This window comes from Mastigoproctus giganteus, chromosome 7 (genome assembly GCF_048544385.1).
Source record: "Mastigoproctus giganteus isolate SK-2022 chromosome 7, ASM4854438v1, whole genome shotgun sequence".
In the NCBI taxonomy this organism is placed as follows: Eukaryota; Metazoa; Arthropoda; class Arachnida; order Uropygi; family Thelyphonidae; genus Mastigoproctus; species Mastigoproctus giganteus.
In genome coordinates this window covers 95187569-95206995 of record NC_143581.1, presented here as the reverse complement: position 1 = coordinate 95206995, position 19427 = coordinate 95187569, and the positions used below count along the sequence as shown (strand labels likewise).

Below are 19427 nucleotides of genomic sequence, written 5' to 3'. Positions count from 1 at the left end.
TATCAAAATTAGTTTTTGCATCCAGTTCCTTTGTGATCACATCATAATAACCAATCAAATTTGTCAGACAAGACTTTCCCTTAACAAACCCATGCTGTGTTTGAATTATTGCTGCAGTCTTGTCTAGATGATCCTGCAATGCATCTTTAACCAGTGACTCCATTATTTTACCCGGAACAGAAGTTAAACTAACTGGTCTGTAATTTATGTATCATATGTACATAAATTCAAAAATTATAACCATTTTTTTCATCACAAAATGTGCAAAAATGTGATATACTGTTACTTTTTTATTATCAAAAGATTGGCAATCGCTGGTTACTGTTTCTAGTATACTTTTGAAAAGTTTTATTTTGCACTTCATTGTGATTACATTAGAAATATTACTGTTTTTTTTTTTCTCTGCTCTTGCCACAAAATTTTTGGGAAGGAGATCTGGCTAAAAGGTCAGGCAACCTTCCAGAAGTATTGAGAATGTACACTACATACCATCTTATGCTGTGTGTTCTGTTTACACAATACAAAATAATCTAAGTAAAACTGTGTTTCTAAGTTATAGTGCCATACTGCACTATAAATAGTGCAGTATGGCAGCAAAAGGGTGCATAAATAAATTGACACATTTTCTTAACACGAGCTAAGTATTGTGAAAAAGTACAGGAAAAAATATTATAGAATTTGTTTATCAGAATTTAAAAAATTCATGGAATGAAACTTGTAGACCAAGATAAACCACTGGCTCTACCCAAGTTTGCTCCGCTTTGTATTGAACAGTTAGGAAAATGGAGGTGTGGTCAAGAAGGTTACTATTTTTGTTTATCTAAACTGCAGAGCTGTAGTACAAATTAAAAGGGACATTTCTTATATGAATTTACCATCTGCTGGAGATCCCTTGTGCATGGACCTGGCCTACCACTATCTTTTCTGCCTGAATTTTTCAATGCAATTTTATTAGATGTGGTGATAATAAGTGTCCTCAGCATAAAAATGTATGTGTGTACAAAACAAGCTAAATGATTTGGTGAAAGATCAGTTTTCCAAAATCTTCTGCAGAGAACCTGTGATCAGGATTCCAAGTTATCCCCCCCCCCAAGGGACACAATTTCTTTGGGTCCAAGGTATATGAACTTACAAGAACTAATTCTTATATTCCATCTGGAAGTAAAACTGTATTTTACTTGTATAAAGTAACAAAAACTGCATGTTTATTACTTATACAGATTTTAAGGCCTTGTGTGTGTGTACTGGGCCAGTAATCAGGTTATGCTAAATTGCCATGTTTCATATGTAAATTGGACAGCAGACTGTAAATTTAGCATTGCTCAGAGAAACAGTGGCGTAAAAATGGCCTTATATTGGATTCAAAAAGTATCAAATGCAAAAGGTTGGTGGGGCATGTAAAAACCAGGAGTGTATTTCAGAGTTTAAAAAAATATATATATACATATATAGTTATTTTTTTAAAACTCTGAAATACTGCAGCATTAGTGAATGTGACATGCAGTATTTCATTTCATTGTTAATTTATGGGGCACTACTGAGCACAATTTTTATTTTTTATCCTGGGCAGAGGAAATATCTTCAAATCAATTTCCAAGTGTATGTTTTGTGAAATCAGGCATTTTCAGATGATCAATTTTAAGGAATGATGATTGCAATTGTAAAATAAACATGAATTAACTTTACAATTGTTCTCAGTTTCTAAGGGAGCAAGAAATATGCCAGTGCTAAAAGTATTATTGAAATTAGCTCAATAAATGTCAAAAATGAGGATGCAAGATTAGCTCTGAAGTTAGCTGTTTACACTCCAACCAACTTTTTTTTTTAGAAATCATGTTTATTGCTGCCATAAGCAGTATGGAACAGGATGAGATGAATTTGCCAAGAAATAAAGGGATAAAAGAAAGTTATTAGAGAAGGCAGAATGTGGTCATTTATTTTAAGACCAAAATATCTAGAATTTATTGCAAAAAAAAAAAAAAAAAAAAAAAAAGCATTAACATCTGCTTCCTTCATTGACTTTTGTCCATTTCTGAAAGAGTATTTTATTTTATTCCAATAATGAAGTTATTTGAATAAATTAAATATCCCCCCCCCCTCCAATTTTTGGAAAGTCCTTACAACTGACACAAAAAAAAAAATGGATGTAACTTTCTAAATCGGCATTCTGAACTTCTAAAATGTATTAGAATAGAAACTCCATTTTACAAGTTTAAATTTGCAGGCCTGTGTTTTCAGTAACAAACAGTAATTTGATTCTATTGAAGTTAGCACAAAATATTATATGAAGAATTGTAAATACAGTAAATTCTTGCTTTAATTGATCTCAATTTAACAAGCTGACGGAAACAATAGACAGCATCCACTGAACTAGACTTTTTGATCATCCTGTGCCAATGACAGTATTTTTCTTTTAATTTATCACTATACTATTACATAATTGTATGAAGCTTTTTATTCTCTTTTATGACCATTTAAATAATATAACTGACTTTTTTTTTTTTCCATAACATTCTAGTGACTCTAGCAATACCTGAATTTAATAGACAGACTCACATAGTCCATTATATCAAGCTTTTACTGTACAAATATACTCAGATTTTTTTTTATCAGATCAAAAATATTTTAAGGAAACAGCTTGATCCATTTCGATGGATATATGCTATTGAAATAGTATATTTTGAGTGTCCATAATTGAGTGTATTACCTGAAATAAAGTTTACACTAACCTATTTTTCTTTCTGTGCAGCTGAAAGAGAAATTGTTCGTGACATCAAGGAAAAACTATGCTATGTGGCTTTGGACTTTGAACAGGAAATGGCTACTGCTGCTTCTTCATCTTCCCTTGAGAAGTCGTACGAATTGCCTGACGGTCAAGTTATTACAATTGGCAATGAAAGGTTCCGTTGTCCTGAAGCCCTGTTCCAACCTTCCTTCTTGGGTATGGAATCCTGTGGTATACATGAAACCACTTACAACTCAATTATGAAGTGTGATGTTGACATCCGTAAGGATTTGTATGCTAACACAGTCTTATCTGGTGGTACTACGATGTATCCTGGCATTGCTGATCGTATGCAGAAGGAAATTACTGCCCTTGCTCCAAGCACCATGAAGATTAAGATAATTGCTCCTCCTGAGAGGAAATACTCAGTCTGGATTGGTGGGTCCATCTTGGCTTCCCTGTCTACCTTCCAGCAAATGTGGATTTCTAAACAGGAATATGATGAATCTGGGCCTAGCATTGTTCACCGCAAATGCTTCTAAATCATCTGATCTAGTAACACTGGGTTTCACTTCTGCTGAATATATTCAATACTTTGTTTTCAGTTATTGAACATGTTTTCCCTGTTATACCAATAGGTAACTACCAAATGCTTTCGATCAGGGATGGGGAAAGCATATTCCATTATTTAATCCTCAAGAAAGTCACTTTATCACAGTTTCCTGGAAACTTCAGTAGTACCTCTTTATGTAGCCATAATTTGTTTCGAGCTTAAATTACCAGAGGGTCACAATGTAAAAATAACTGATTTAATAAAACATTTCTTTTGAATTTATTTTTGTCTTTTTTTTAAAAACTTGGAATCACTATACAGTAGATGTAATTAATTTGATAATTGGTTGAAGAAAAAACTTAAAATAATAAGTAGTTAATTTAATTGAATGCGAGATTTTGATTGCAATAAGTAAATGTTATTGTGTGTCTTAGTAATTATGACTTCAATGAACCCCAAATGTATTATTTTTAAATAGTATTCCAAAAAGAGTAATCTGTTAACTGTATAAAATATGAGGTTCAAGTTTCTAGCCAGATAGTGGCTTAATATGAACTGAGAACAAGTTGTCCCAGCGCAAAATAGCTGAAGCAGCTTTTGTACTACAAACAACAACTAGTTGTCCCATGTCTGAAAGACTAGCAGATTTTCAGTAGCATCAGTAATTAGTCTTAGTAATCAGGACATTGAATTTTGTAAGGTGTGAACTACTCTGAGTAATTACAGGTATCCCTCAAAATGTCTCCAAACAGGCCTACGAGGTTGAGAAAATTCATGTTGAAATATTTATGCTTCACACCAACCATTTTAAATAAAATGTAAGTTTATTTACAATAAAAATAAATATACTATGACAGAAATGGAAGTTAAATTAAAAGCTTTAAAATACATGACTGAAGTAAAACTAATAAAAACAAATGTATTTACAATAAATATAAAATGACTGTGACTTAAGTTAAAATAGTAATAAAAGCACTAAAAACTGTAGCTTTCGGAGACGACAGACTCCTTTCTCACGGTGTGCTGCTGTTGTACAACAACATCCTTAAATAGCAGGCCCACGGCACATGGTTCCACAGGAATATCCCACTTGCATGCTGGAACCGGAAATGGCTCAGGAGCGCACCAATAAAAACCGATCATCTTGTTAAAGAACGACTGCTTCAAGGAGGGGATGTATGCGAACACCCCTATCCCTGTTGATAGTGTTACCGCTAGCCGCCCCAATGCACAGGCTCTCAAGCCATTTATGGTCCCAGAACCTGTGAGCTTGGTCAGTGATGACTGCAACTTCGGGGGAGATCTGGTGCTGCTTCTCCCAATAGTGCTCAGCCACAGCAGACTTCGCATAATTTGCAGTTTTTATAGCCTTCATGTGCTCGCCCAGACGTTCTTTAAGACGTCGCCCTGTCTCACCAACATAAACCCCACAATCCGGGCATTTAATTTCATATACCACCTCACTACTAACTTCTTTTGCTGTGGGGTCTTTGACTTGTGATATCACTGTGTGCAACTTCTGTCCTGGAAGTTGCACACAACGTACGTGGAACCCCCAGACTGTACGTGCAATACGTTCAGAAGGCCCGGATAGTAAGGAATGTATGCAGTGATCACAGGGGCGGACGACTCCCTACGCGTGGACTCTACCCCTCTAATAAATTTATCCAAAACCCTTTGTGGATAGCCACATTTCTTGAGATCTGCTGTGACTGATAATTTCTCTCTCTTTATCCTCGGGAGTACTGAAGTGGGACCCCACCCTATCTATTAAGGCCTTAACCACACTGTTCTTGTGTTGGCTGGTTTGTGCCGAGCTATAATGGGTATATTGCCCCCGACACATAGGCTTCCTAAAAACTTTTGTCTTAGGCCTACAACCTTCTCTGATCACCAACACATCTTTGATCCCTCTTCGTTAAGTATTAATGGTATTTGTGAAGGTGTAGAATTTTGCCTGTCCAGTACCACCATGGTCTTTCAAGATGTTATGTTATTATTTGGTTTTTAGGAGCATTAGCAACTAAGGCCATATTGTTCCGGGAATATGCGGTGGTCATTCCCTGATCTTTCCGCATCCTCTGTATTTGGTGGTGACTGGCTTGAACCCCGGTCTAATCAAGAAGCGCTGTGCTACGCACTGCTGCTCCTTTCCACCTGGCTACGAAGGCGGCAAGATGTTATGTATAGGCAGGTTCATGGCACAGCCATGGGTTCCCCCCATTAGTGCTATTGTGGCTAATTTAGCCACGGAAGAATTGGAAGTTAGGATCTTTGATGGTTTGGAGTTTCCCATACGTAAATGTAAAAGATACGTGGATGATACTTTTACCATCATACAGAAGGGGAAGGAAGATCAAATACTTAATGTGCTTAATAGCTTCTCCCCTTTCATCCAAATTACCTCGGAGGTGGAGACAGAGGGATTCCACCCATTTCTTGATGTGTTGGTGATCAGAGAAGGTTGTAGGCTTAAGACAAAAGTTTTTAGGAAGCCTATGTGCCGGGGGCAATATACTCATTATAGCTCAGCACAAACCAGCCAATCAGTGTGGTTAAGGCCTTAATAGATAGTGGGGTCCCACTGCAGTACCCCCGAGGATAAAGAGAGAGAAATTATCAGTCACAGCAGATCTCAAGAAATGTGGTTATCCCCAGAGGGTTTTGGATAAATTTATTAGAGGGGTATTAGAGTCCACGTGTAGGGAGTCGTCCACCCCTGTGATCACTGCATACATTCCTTACTGAATACACTGCACGTACAGTCCGGGGGTGCCAGATATGCTGTGTGCAACTTCCAGGATGGAGGTTGCACACAGTGATATCACAAGTTAAAGACCCCATAGCAAAAGAAGTTAGTAGTGGGGTGGTATATGAAATTAAATGCCCAGATTGTGGGGTTTGTTTTGTTGGTGAGACAGGGTGACGTCTTAAAGAACGTCTGGGCAAGCACATGAAGGCTATAAAAACTGCAAAGTCTGCTGTGGCCAAGCACTATTGGGAGAAGCAGCACCAGATCTCCCCTGAAGCTGCAGTCATCACTGACCGAGCTCACAGGTTCTGGGACCGTAAATGGCTTCAGAGCCTGTGCATTGGGGCGGCTAGCAGTAACACTATCAACAGGGATAGGGGTGTTCGCACCCCTATCCCTGTTGATAGTGTTACTTGTGTTACCCCTCCTTGAAGCAGTCGTTCTTGAACGAGATGATCAGTTTTTATTGGTGCGCTCCTGAGCCATTTCCGGTTCCAGCACGCAAGTGGGATATTCCAACCATATTCCTGTGGAACCTTGTGATGAGTGCCGTGGGCTTGCTATTTAAGGACGTTGTCGTACAACAGCAGCACACTGTTGAGAAAGGAGTCTGTCATCTCTGAAAGCTACAGTTTTTAGTGCTTTTATTACTATTTTATTATTTTAACTTAAGTCACAGTCATTTTATATTTATTATAAATACATTTGTTTTTATTAGTTTTACTTCAGTCATGTATTTTAAAGCTTTTATTTTAACTTCCATTTCTGTCATTGTATATTTTTTAATTGTAAATAAACTTACATTTTATTTTATTTAAATTGGTTGGTGTGAAGCATAAATATTTCAACATCCCTCAAAATGCTTTTTGGTTTTTATTTCTTAATTCACTTCTTTAAAATAAACCACTTTTTAAAGTGGTTTACCAAACACATTATTTACATAAGAAAACAAACAAAGGATGCAAGAAAGCAAGCTTACATAGCAACAGCCAAAAAAAACCTACATACATAAAAACCTAAGAAATACTCTTCAAGGCATAGGCCTAAATGGATGTCAGATAATCTGATGAGACTAGTGGCAGAGAAGAAAAATGAGTGGGATGCATAGAACTTATCAGGCAACACAAGCCTATGGTAGATATAAATTAGTCTATAATCAAGTCACAAAGGAGGTTAGGTGAGTGAATATTACTAGAAATTTTTGGCAAAGGATTCAAAGAAAAACAACAAAGACTTCTTTATTTATGAAACACTAGAAGGAAGGGGAGCAATCAAATTGGTCCACTTGATATTGATTGTTGATGATCTTGCTCAGTTTGCTGACAAACTGAATGAGTATTTTGCATCTACATTCACACATGAAGTCTGTAAGCAAGTGGAGGCCAGAAGCTTATCAAACTCCAACAGAGGGCAAAATGATTTAGTAATAACTGAGAGGAAAGTGAAACAGAAAATTACAGACCTGTTAGAACTTCTGTTCCAATGAAAATAATGGAGTCACTGGTAAAAGAAGTAATGCAGGATCATTTAGACAGGGCTGCAATTATACTTCAGACATGGTTGGTTAAGAGGAAATCTTTTTGGCCAACTTTATTGGATACTACGATGTGGTCACAAAAGAATTGGTACCAAAAAAATAATTTTGACATCATATACTCAGATTTCAGAAAAGCTTTTTATACTGTTGCACATGGAAGACTGCTGTACAAATTAAAGCAGTATGGCCTTAAAGGCAAAGTTGCTGCTATGGATAAAGGGGTGGTAGAAGACAGAGTGGAGTCCTCCAGGGTTCAGTGCTGAGCCCTTTGTTTTCTAAAATTATTGATGTTATTAATGAAGGCAGATCAGGCGTAATGTTGAAGTTTACAGATGATACAAGGGTCGGCAGGGTGGTGAATGAGAGGAATGGCAATATGCTACTGCACGAGGATCAATCTAGAAAAGTTAGTCAGATGGGCTGAGAAATAGCAATTGAAGTTTAACATTTATAAATCCAAGGTACCACATATTGTGGGTATCAGTAATCCCGGGGTAATATATGAAGTGTGTGGTACTACACGCAAGGTAGTGGACAGTGAAAAAGAACTGGGGGTAATTGTGCAGTTAGATATGAAGTTCTCTGAGCAATGCAGACAGGTTTCCAGGGCAGCTTGTGGGGTTTTGTCAGTGATATACAGGAATCTTGCTAGCAGGTATAAGGAGGTGATTATTCCATTGTATAAGGGCACATCTTTAGTACTGCATAAAGGTCTGTAGGCCTCATTGTTGGAACGATTGAGAGTTGCTGGAATGAATATAGAAAAGAGGAACAAAGGTGAGGGGGAACAAAGAGTGGTGCTCTCACTTTTGGCTTCATTTCTGCAAATCGAGTTTCTGGAGACTAGACACCTGTAAGGTGATCTGACTGAGGTGTTTAAGGATTTAAATGGATTGAGCAAGCTCAATGCTGATAGGATTCTTCCTCTTGCTCAGACTATTCATGGGGGGGGGGGGCACAAATTCAAATTCAGGAAGGACAGTTGCAGAATAGATGTGCAGAAGTTGGTATCTTAAATAAATTGGAGGGAATGAATAGGTGAAATGGGAAGGGTTTTTTTTTTTTGGCTGTTGATGTATAAGCTTGTTTTCTTGCATCATTTGCCACTACTAATGCTAATAATATTTCACTGTTTGATAGCTTGCTTGTAACTTCACAACTTTTTTTTTTGTAATGATTTGTAGTTTTTTTTTTTTTTGCGCTTAACAAGTGTTAATCTTTAGTACTGGAAAATGATTCAAGGAAGGACACGTGTGCAGCTTCAACAAACCCCCCCCTCTCACTTTTTGTTCATACCCTCTAATAATTTGCGCGCACACACACACACACAGGCTGTTTGTTACAGCCTTCTGGCTGAAATTTTCACACATCTGTTCTGCAAGCAGCCATGCTCAATTTAAATTTATGTTCCCTTATGTGGGTAGTTTGTGTCCTTGACATTTACCAAATAGTTGAGAGCATCTTATTATTCCTAAAATCCATCTTCAATTCAAAGCAAGTTACATTGATTTTGCATACATGTATGGGGCAATTTTAAATCTTGAGCTTCTATAGCTATCCATGAGAATATTACTTGTATTATAAAGAATGGTGCAGTGTGCTCACAGAATTCAGTGCACCAGTAGACTCCCAAAGAATCAACCAGGATTAGATTAACTGGGACACTTCAAGACCAAAAGGTAAAAAAAAAAAAAAAATCCAACGGAAATCATAAAATTCAAGTAATAAATAGATGCATTATAAGTCATGATTGGGAGATGAACCTATTACCCCACAGCCCCTGCTGTCTTCACATCCTCCTTTCAAATAAACAACAGAAAGAGGACAAATGTTTAGTTTGTTTTAGTGCGTCTCGTGGATAGCACTGCAAAAAGAAATTAAGTCAGGAGTGATTCAGTCAAGTTTTTTTTATAGTAAATATTTTTTTGTTTCGAAATCGTGAAAATGATGGGTAAACGCAAGAGTTGTGCTTTCAATTGAACAAAAACTTGAAATTATTCAAAAGTTTGAAAACTGTGCATCTGTTAAATCTTTGATGAACCATTATAATGTTAGTGACCAAACCATATGCGACATCGTAAAAAATAAAGGGAAGCTATTAAATTTTGCGGGCATATCTGATAGCATTCAAGGCATGACTAACAGAAAAACAATGAAACAGTCTACTTACGAGAATCTTGACAAGGCAATGGTATTGTGGTTTAGCCAACCAAGAGCAGAAGGCATTCCAGTCTCTGGGGCAGTTTGTGCAGCTAAGGAAAATATTTTTTCAACAAATTAAAATTTCAGGGTGATTTTAATGCATCTTTTTGGGTGGTTGGTGCGGTTTGAACAGAGGCAAATCATTCATCAGATTTCCATTCAAGGCGAAAAACTAAGTAGTGATGCACCGGTGACCCAAAAATTTACCTGTGAGTTTCAAAATTTTATTGAAACTCCAGCTTGTGCCAGAGCAAATTTACAATGCTGATGAAACGGGGTTGTACTGCAAATGTCTTTCATCAAAAACTTTGACTTATGAAACTGAGGTAAAAGTTCCAGGACATAAAATGCAAAAGCAAAGCTTGACAGTTCTTTGAAACTCTGTGTAATTGGAACGGCAAAAAATCACAGGCTTTCTTGAGTATTTCAATATCAAATATACATGTTGATTACTACAACAATAAGTCAGCCTGGATGGACAGGGAGATATTTTCCAGTTGATTTAGAACTAAATTTGTGCCTTCAGTGCACCAACTGGCGTCACTGGGCCACAGAAAGCTGTGGCCCAGTGATGAAAGCTGAGAGATAAATTTCTCTCAAGTTAGAGGAAGTAAGTGATTGTGATTTATTGACATTTTGGAAAAACCTGACTGTACTGGATGTGATTTATGAAGTTTCAGCAGCATGGAAATTAATAAAAAGCATAACCTTAAAGAGGTCTTGGTGTAAAATTTTAACGGGAAATGATGGATTCTTGGGATTTGAAGAAAATTGTGAAGATCTGGTACCAAGAATGTTACAAAATTTGCAACAAATTGAGGTGATGAGCAATCGATTCATGATTGGCTTTAAAACACTTCATGACTACCTGCAGCAGCAAGACGAGAATGTTCTATTGGAAAAAATGGATGTTTGTCAAATTATTTCTTAAAAATGGTTTTAAGAAATAATTTGAAGCGTCCATTCGTCAAAAAGTTGCAAAAGGAAAAAGACAAATCTTCTATACTTTTGTGTTTCTCTAACTGAATTGATTTACACTATCTCTCCTATTTTTTGCAAAATTAAAATATAAAACTTTATGTTAAAAACAAAACATGTTTTAAAGATATCAACAGACTTTTTAAATTAAAACAAAATTTGTAAAAAAATATTGTGAAAATTGTGCCCCACCATCAGCAGATTTTGGTGCCCAACTAAAGCATACATCATTACTTATAGGTACTTTTATACCCATGCAAGGATCGTATTGGACACGCAAGTAGTGCCTGCTAAGTTTTTTCATTTTTTATCCATCACCATATTTTTTAGGTACGTTGCTGAACATTTTTTGATATTTTTGGATTCACCGGGAAATCAATTATCAGTGGTTGGTTGTTGGATTTTTTTTGACACAAAAGCAACTTTGGCCATATTGCACAATTATCAGTGATTTTATTTTTACCATCTATCCTGGAAAATTGAGAGTCTACTGTATAAGAATATGCAAATACTCATTCACTGTAAGCAAGTGGCTGTGGCTGACTTCAGGAATGGACTGGAAATACTGACTTTTATCTAGAGATTTCTAAATAGGGCAGGGGCATAAAGAAAACTATGGAGCTACCCAGCAAAATGGAGAGGGCCCCCCCCCCCCCCCAAAAAAAAGAAAAGAAGAAAAAAAAAAAAAAAAGACACTGGGAGCCCAGCCTGCCTTGAAAAGAAAAAAAAAAAAAAGTATATTCTTGCCTATCTACCTACTACATTTTGGTATAATTACATGACATTACTCTGTTTTATTTCTGTGATATGTATGGACTTCCTCTAGATATAGCTAAGGGTGGAAATGGCTTTACAGAACTAGATGGATGGTTTATTTATACAGTTACTAAGTTCTAAGATATCAACTCTCAATAACATCAGTATAGGCAACTTTGGAGGAGGGCAGCATTCCTGGCCTGCATTTTTTTTTATTTTGAGTAATGGTTAATATGAGATCTACCACTGAGAGGTTGGGGATGAACCAGTATTGACAACTATCAATAAATTTATGTAAAATGCATTTAAAAAAAAAAAAAAAAAAAGATAAAATTAAACAAGTCCATGAGGTTTATAAAAATATTTAGGCACCCATAAAAATAGAGCATTTAGAAATTTTTGGGGATTTAAAGAACACACACACTATAAGATATATTTACAAAAATTATTTTTTTTTCATCTCATACGTGAATATTCTCATGCCCGTATATGGTTTTTTTTTTCAGTAGATACATATAAATGAGGTTGGTTCAAGGTTGACCTGGGCTGCTATTTTTTGCAAAAAAATAAAAAAAGAAAATTTTCTATTAGGAAACACATTCCTAATAGAAATGTGTTTCCCTCCATTCCAAAGTGGTTCAGATGCTGGGCAAAAACAACGTGCCTTCTGGTCAAAGGTCAGTATCTTTGAGAGCAACCTTTCTTGAACAATAAATGTCCATGAATCTACTGAACATGTTGAAAGCAATGCTATGAACTATAATTTGTCAAAATTAGCTACTCAACATGACAAATGTTCATATTTGTTTGGCTGCTCACAAGTAGGTTAGCAACTTCATATTGTGCTTAAATCTGCAGATAGTTTCAGTTTTTGGTTTCATGTTCTGTTTTTAATAGAAAGTTAAGATACAGTGCAGTTTTAAACTTGGAAAATGACAGTCTGGTGGCATCCTGTACCATTTCTAATGAACAACTGGGACTGAGAGCAGTATTATTACCATTTGCACAGATGTGTTTAGTCTTTCTGGTGTGCACTCACAAAAAAAAAAAAAAAAAAAAGTCAAGGCAAACCATGAATTTCCCATATAAAAATGAGTATTATAAAAGAGTATTCAATTACTCAGATTCCAAAATGTTGCAGTTCACCTTCTGCATGAGTCTACCCCATCTCCACAGGAATTGGGAGCTAGGGTGTAACAGCTTCACCAGACCCACTTTACATATTTTTCTCCCCAAAATTTCTTTAAAATTATAAAATATGCCCTGGTTTTACAAGTTCACAAGATTGGTGACCAACCAGACTGCCTTATTCCAAAAATTCAAATTATTTGGCATTACTGAAGTCATTTTGGTTTCACTTAATATAAGATTAATGTCTTTTAGGAAAAAAATAACATTTAAAAAGAGACTTTCCAGGATATATTTTTTTTTTACATTGATAAAGTAATTACTTGAAAAATGGTATTGTTTAATTATGTACACAATCAGTAAAATTAAAATGCCAGTGATGGTTAGTATTACTATATTTGCATACATTCTTTTTTATATAGGGGGTTTGCCTAACACACTTGTTTTCATAATATACATTTCATAAATTAACTAACATACAAAAAAATGATATCACTGAAAATATGATTTTACACTGATGATTTTATTCAGGACTTGGAACTTCAGTCTTGGTTTTCAATTCTGGAAATAATTCCAAAACTACAATATCCAAGAGAACGTAAGATAGCTATACAGAAAGAAAAAGAGCAAGAAAAAATTGCTATTATTACTATTGCAAAATTATCGAATAAAATAATTTCATTACAATGATAATAAATTACTTATACAGCTCATCCGGCTAAAAATCTGACAATGCACGTTTCAACTTATGCACATGAAACCCATGTGCTGCACATTACACTCTTTCTTACTAGTGTCATTTCGTTGTTGTTCATGGTTGTTCCACGAGTGCATGTTTGCACATATTGATTTTTTATATATGTTGTTTGTATATATATACAGTATATATATTCTTACTTACTTTCACTTACTTAATGAGTGAAAATAAGGATAAGTGTTAAAAAAAAAAAAAAAAAAACAATTCCGCACCAGGAACATAATGTGTCCTGCATTTAAGAGTCATCGGCAGGCATTAAAAACATTTTAATTTTCAGATATTAATAAAATTCATATATAATAATAAAGCAATGTTTTTATTTTATTAATAATAATTACATATGAGTTACTGAAAGTATTGGTCTGTGATGACTAAAGTAGGATATATAATTTTTACATTGGAGAGATTTTAGTTCATGACTAAATACACCATCTATAGTTGTTCCATTACGCGTAGTATTTATCAAAAAATCTGATGACATGTCCAAGTTGAATGTTTTCATAAATGTGCAGAACTCTTTTCCAGCCTCAGAGTTTAATTGTAAAGAAAAAAATTAAATTCAATCTGAAAAGACCAGGTGACTTGAAACCAGATGTGTTTTCAAATTAAATACATTTCCCCGTTTCCGAAAGTCTTTTTCTATCTTAAAACCTTAATATTTCTGTTTCTAAATTCCTTATTTATCCAACGATATGCTATATGTCCATATCATCCCATTTATTACGTGAGAAAATTTCCTTGATCACATGTACGTATTTTTTCCACTATCCTGGAAAAACTACTGCAATTTTCATCGGTTTTTCTTCTAGTATAGAGCTAAGATAAAGCTCTGCAAAATTTCATTAAATTTGGTCCGGTAAAAGATAAATTATTGTTGCCATCATACAAGTATGATTCCAACAATACGAGTTACAATAATTCACTAATGGCGGAAGCTGAAGATGTTACAGAAGATGTCACTTTTGTAACACTTTTTGCATGACGGTTTTTCGTTACAAAATTTTTGGAATAACGCCAGTAAAAACGTTTTTAATGTGAAAAACCTAAAGCATTACTGCCCCGTTTTGTAACACAAGTGATATTACAAGCCTGACAGGCCCCAGATTTTAACTTAATAAGTATTCAGTTTTTTTGAATTGTGCTTTGAGGGTACAGTGCTTAACCTTGTACCAATAGACTGCAATTCTTTGTGACCACCAGATGCGGAAAGGTCAGGGAATGACAACCGCATATCCACGGAGCAATAAACCAAATAACAACAACTGCAATTCTTACTGATTTTATTTTTTAATTGAAAATTTAAATGTGTTTTTTGGCCACTAAAATATTCAGTTTTAATGAAAAAAAAAAGTGTAATTATACTTAAATTCAGAAAAAAGTTGGTAAGAGAAACATGAAACAATCTCTGCCAAATTTATAGCAGCCTTAATTGTATGGAACTTTGGCATTACTAAAATGCAACAAATTAAGTCAATATTTATGAAAAACACTTTGAAATTAAGGTATTTCAATGGAAAAAAAAACAAATTTATATTAATTCTGCCTGTGTATATAATGAATGCTGTAAACATGAAATAGTAACAAGAAATTGAAAGTGTCTGCAATTCTGCCCAGACACGATAGGAGGGAGTATATGATGAGAGCCCTGTCGATCAATTCGGCCCTGGAAAGATTGTGCAAGGCTCAAGGGGTAGAATTTTTTTCAGCCTGGTCTGTACTTGTTAACAGGAGAGACTGCTTCTACAGGGATAGGATACACTTAAATAGAAAGGGTGCAAGAATGTTTGCTGATGCTATCGAGGCAGTGTTAGGTGGGACGGAAAACTGCTAGATTGGGGGGATACAAGGACTAATAGATTTAACAGTAGCCACTGGCAGAGGTGAAAGTGATTCTTGCACTGCTTCTATTGGAATGAGCTGCAGCCTGAAAAATAAGATGCAGGATATTTCAGAGACTGCTGGGAATCACTGGGGTACAAGTAAACACATGGGTTGTGTTAGGGTAGCTAAGAAAAAGAACAGGTGCATGTATACTTGCGTGTACACCAATGCTAGGAGTTTAGTAAATAAATTTGATGAATTTGAGGTATTGCTCAAAACATCAAAGGCAGATATTGTAGAGATTTCAGAGATGTGGTGTCACACGGATATAAGGAATGCAGAACTGGAATTTGGGGAGTACAATGTCTACAGAAAGGATAGGAAGGGAGGAGGGGTTATGCTATTAGTTAAGAAATACATAAAATCCAAGGAATTGAAGCCAGTCGACATTGCTGGACAGTGCAGTGTCGAGTCAGTTTGGTGTGACATAAGCATTGGGAGATCAAAATTGAGAGTAGGAGTGTGCTATAGGCCTAATGACTCTGATGAGTATAATAAGAAACTGTACAGGGAAATAGAGTGGGCCAGTAAATCAGAGAGTCTTATAATGAGGGATTTTAATTTCCCAGATATTGACTGGAATTTGGGGGCTGGTCACTCACACACTAGCAAGGCTTTTGTGGATTTATTGGATGATTGTTTTCTACATCAGCATGTTCGGGAGGCAACTAGAGGCAGTAATACTCTTGATTTGATTATCAGTAGTGATTCTTCATGCATTAAGAATCTGCAGGTAAATGAGCCACTAGGTGGTGGCAGTGATCACAGTGTGCTGAAGTGGGATTTACTCAAAGAGGTAACTACCATTAGGGGTAAAGGGAAGGGTTATTGCTTTCGTAAAGGCGACTACGATGGACTGAGACAGTATTTAAATTCTATACAGTGGGACCAACTGATGATGTTACCAACAGCAAATTCAAAATGGGAAGCATTCAAAGAACTTATCTTGGAAACTACTAGGCTTTACATACCAACTAAGAAATATTGTTCAAGGTTTAGGCATAAGTTGATGTCAGATGAACTAATGGGACATATGGCAGAGAAGAAAAATGCATGGGATACATACAAATTAACACGACACAGAAGCCTATGATAGATACAAGTTGATCTGTAACCAAGTTACAAAGGAGGTTAGGCAGGCGAAGGCAGATTACGAGAAATCTTCGGCAAGGGATGCAAAGAAAAACAGCAAAGAGTTCTTTACTTATGTAAACTCTAGAAGGAAGGGAATGAATCAGATTGGTCCACTTGATATCGATGGGTCAACTGTTGATGATCCTGCTTAGGTAGCTAACAAACTAAATGAATATTTTGCATCGACATTCACATATGAGGAGTTATTCGGAGAGGGGAATGCCAGAGGTGTATTCAACTCTGGCAGTAAGCTAGAGAATCTTGTAATAACTGAGAGTAAAGTGGAGGAGAAATTGTTGAAGACAAATACCAGAAAGGCACCTGGAGTGGATGGGATCTATCCAATTATATTAAAGGAGGCAGCAAAGGAAGTAAGCAAACCTTTAGCCATAATTATGAGAGCTTCCTTGGACTCAGGGGAAGTACTCATGGACTGGAGATGTGCAAATGTGACCCCAATTCACAAAGGAGGATCAAGGGGCGACACAAGTAAATATAGACTTGTTAGTTTAACTTCTGTTCCAGGAAAATTAATGGAGGCACTGGTTAAAGAAGCACTGCAGGATCATCTAGACAAGACTTCAGTTATAGCTCAGACATAGCATAGTTTTGTTAAGGGGAAGTCTTGCCTGACTAATTTGATTGGATACTATGATGCAGCCACAAAAGAACTGGATGCAGGGAATAACTTTGATATTATATACTTGGATCTTAGAAAGGCTTTTGATACTGTTGCACATGGAAGACTGCTGCACAAATTGGAGCAGTGTGGCACTGGAGACAAATTGCTGCTATGGATAAAGGGGTGGTCGAGGGGGAGAAGGCATAGAGTGGTAATCAATGGATACTGCTCATCGTGGACTAATGGTATTAGTGGAGTCCCTCAGGGTTCAGTATTGGGTCCATTATTGTTTTCTGTATTTATAAATGATATTGATGATGGTATATCAAGCTTAATGTCCAAGTCTGCAGACGATACGAAGGTTGGCAGGGTTGTTAAAGACACTACTGCAACAGGATCTGGAAAGGTTGAGCAGATGGGCTGAGAGGTGGCAAATGAAGTTTAACATTGACCAATGTAAAGTACTACATATGGGAAACAGCAACCCCAGAGCAACGTATCAACTCTGTGGTACCACACTGATGGTGGTAGAAAATGAAAGGGACCTGGGGTGGTTGTGCAGGCAGATATGACGTTTTCTGAGCAGTGCAGACGGGCTGCAAGAGTAGCTCATGGTGTATTGTCGATGATATATAGGAATTTTTCTAGCAGGGATAAGGAGGTGATTATTCCCTTGTATAAGGCAATGGTCAGGCCACACCTAGAGTACTGTATACAGGTCTGGAGGCCTCATTTCAAGAAGGATGTAGAGATGCTGGAACAAGTACAGAGAAGGGCAACAAGATTAGTGAATGGAATTGAGCATGCTCAATGCTGATGGGATTCTTCCTCTTGCTCAGAATAATCACCTGAGAGGGCATAAATTCAAATTGAGAAAAGACGGATGTAGGATAGACATGAGGAAATTTGCCTTTAGCCAGCGGGTGGTTGGTTGGTGGAGCAGACTTCCATCCCTTGTCGTGGAAGTTGATAGCCTAAATAAGTTTAAGGTTCAGCTGGACAGGTATTTCGAATGAACAGAGGGGTGAAGTGGAAATGGTTATTTTTTATTTATTTATTTTTTTTGGCTGATGCTGCATAAGCTTGCTTTCTTGCATCAAATGCCTCTACTAATGCTAATGCTAAAATCATTCATACCATTTTTCTTCCAAAAGTAAGAAACCACGAACAGTAAATCAGGTTAGCTGATTTACTGTTCGTGGTTGCACACTACCAAATTTCTCTTACTTTTCATGACAAAAACTTCTCAAAGGGTACAATGCTTGACCTTGTACCAATAGGCTTTCTTAATGATTTTATTTTTTCATTTTTTTAATCGAAAAAAAGTGTAATTAGTTACACTTTTCTTTTTCTTGAGAAGTTTTTGAATAGCGGAAACATCATTTTAATGAAAAGCAGTATTTCACTACATGACCAACTTTATTTGGCCTCATAAGCCCACTCAAGCTTATATAAAGTAAACGATATAAACAAACAAAGAAACAAAAAAAAAAAAAAAAAAGCAGCACACACAAGATCCAAGACACTAATAAGAAGGTACAAAAAGTGACAACTGCTAATCTTAACCAGTGAGTCATCAGGATTAAATATTTTCCCAATGAACCTGTCAAGTTAAGCAATACTCTGCACATTAAATGTGTCCACTGGAATAAAAATGGAAATTTTAAAATTTTGGCAAAAGTGAGTTTCATATGGATCCAGATATCAAAAGATATTGCAAGTTCAAAACAAAATTTTGCATAATCTGATGGGCAGTTACAGATTTATTGCAGAACAGAAAAGAACAAACATTACATTATTTTTCAGAAAAACCTGGCCGTCCAATACAAGAAAATTCCCCCACCACATACGAGCAATATTGTTTTGGTTTAGATGGCCAATGAAGAATGAGCCATCTAAGCTGAAAACAATATTGCTCATGTATATTTTATGTCACCTCATCAGTTGCATGAAGTTCTAAAATTCATTTTGGTTGAAATCTGTGGTTGCACCATGGAGGTTTCTGTAACTTTTGGTTTCACTGTTGAAGGCACATCGGCTGGAATGGAAATTGGAGTATTGCTGGCTTGTTCAGTTTTTTGTTGTGAAGGACATTGTTTGGGAGAAATGAGCATGGATTGTGTCCAATTGGCGATAGATGTATTAGGAGGAAGCGTAACGTCTGTTTAAATACGTACTGACTGGACCCGTTTAGCAGCTGTGGCATATGTACGCTTTGGCTCCATTTTGATTATTTCTCTTCTCACTTCTGAATAAGTGACTTTCTTGGTCGGACATGGCAATGAAGATAGTCTGCTTTGACAGACGTTGGTAAGATAGGAGAACTAAAAGTGAGGATTATTCTCCTCACTTTTATGCTCCTGGCTTGGATGACTCTTTGTTCTCTTAGCTCTTTGACTATT

General features: G+C 36.3%; 2 protein-coding genes across 8 annotated transcripts in view; one reads left to right on the top strand and one right to left on the bottom strand.

The window, feature by feature from the left end:
• Window positions 1-3556, top strand: part of LOC150083088 (actin 403) — a 64508-nt gene extending 60952 nt beyond the window's left edge. For all 3 annotated transcript variants that reach the window (XM_090377782.1, XM_090377784.1, XM_090377783.1), the window contains exon 5: window positions 2750-3556. In XM_090377782.1, the coding sequence (XP_090233908.1) occupies window positions 2750-3267 (518 nt within the window). In that variant the 3' untranslated portion in view covers window positions 3268-3556. The remainder of the gene's footprint in view (window positions 1-2749) is intronic.
• Window positions 3557-13058: 9502 nt separating this feature from the next.
• Window positions 13059-19427, bottom strand: part of LOC150083087 (sorting nexin-14-like) — an 842525-nt gene continuing 836156 nt past the window's right edge. For all 5 annotated transcript variants that reach the window (XM_090377020.1, XM_090377024.1, XM_090377023.1 and 2 more), the window contains one exon: window positions 13059-13238. In XM_090377020.1, coding sequence (XP_090233146.1) covers window positions 13155-13238 — 84 coding nt within the window. In that variant the 3' untranslated portion in view covers window positions 13059-13154. The remainder of the gene's footprint in view (window positions 13239-19427) is intronic.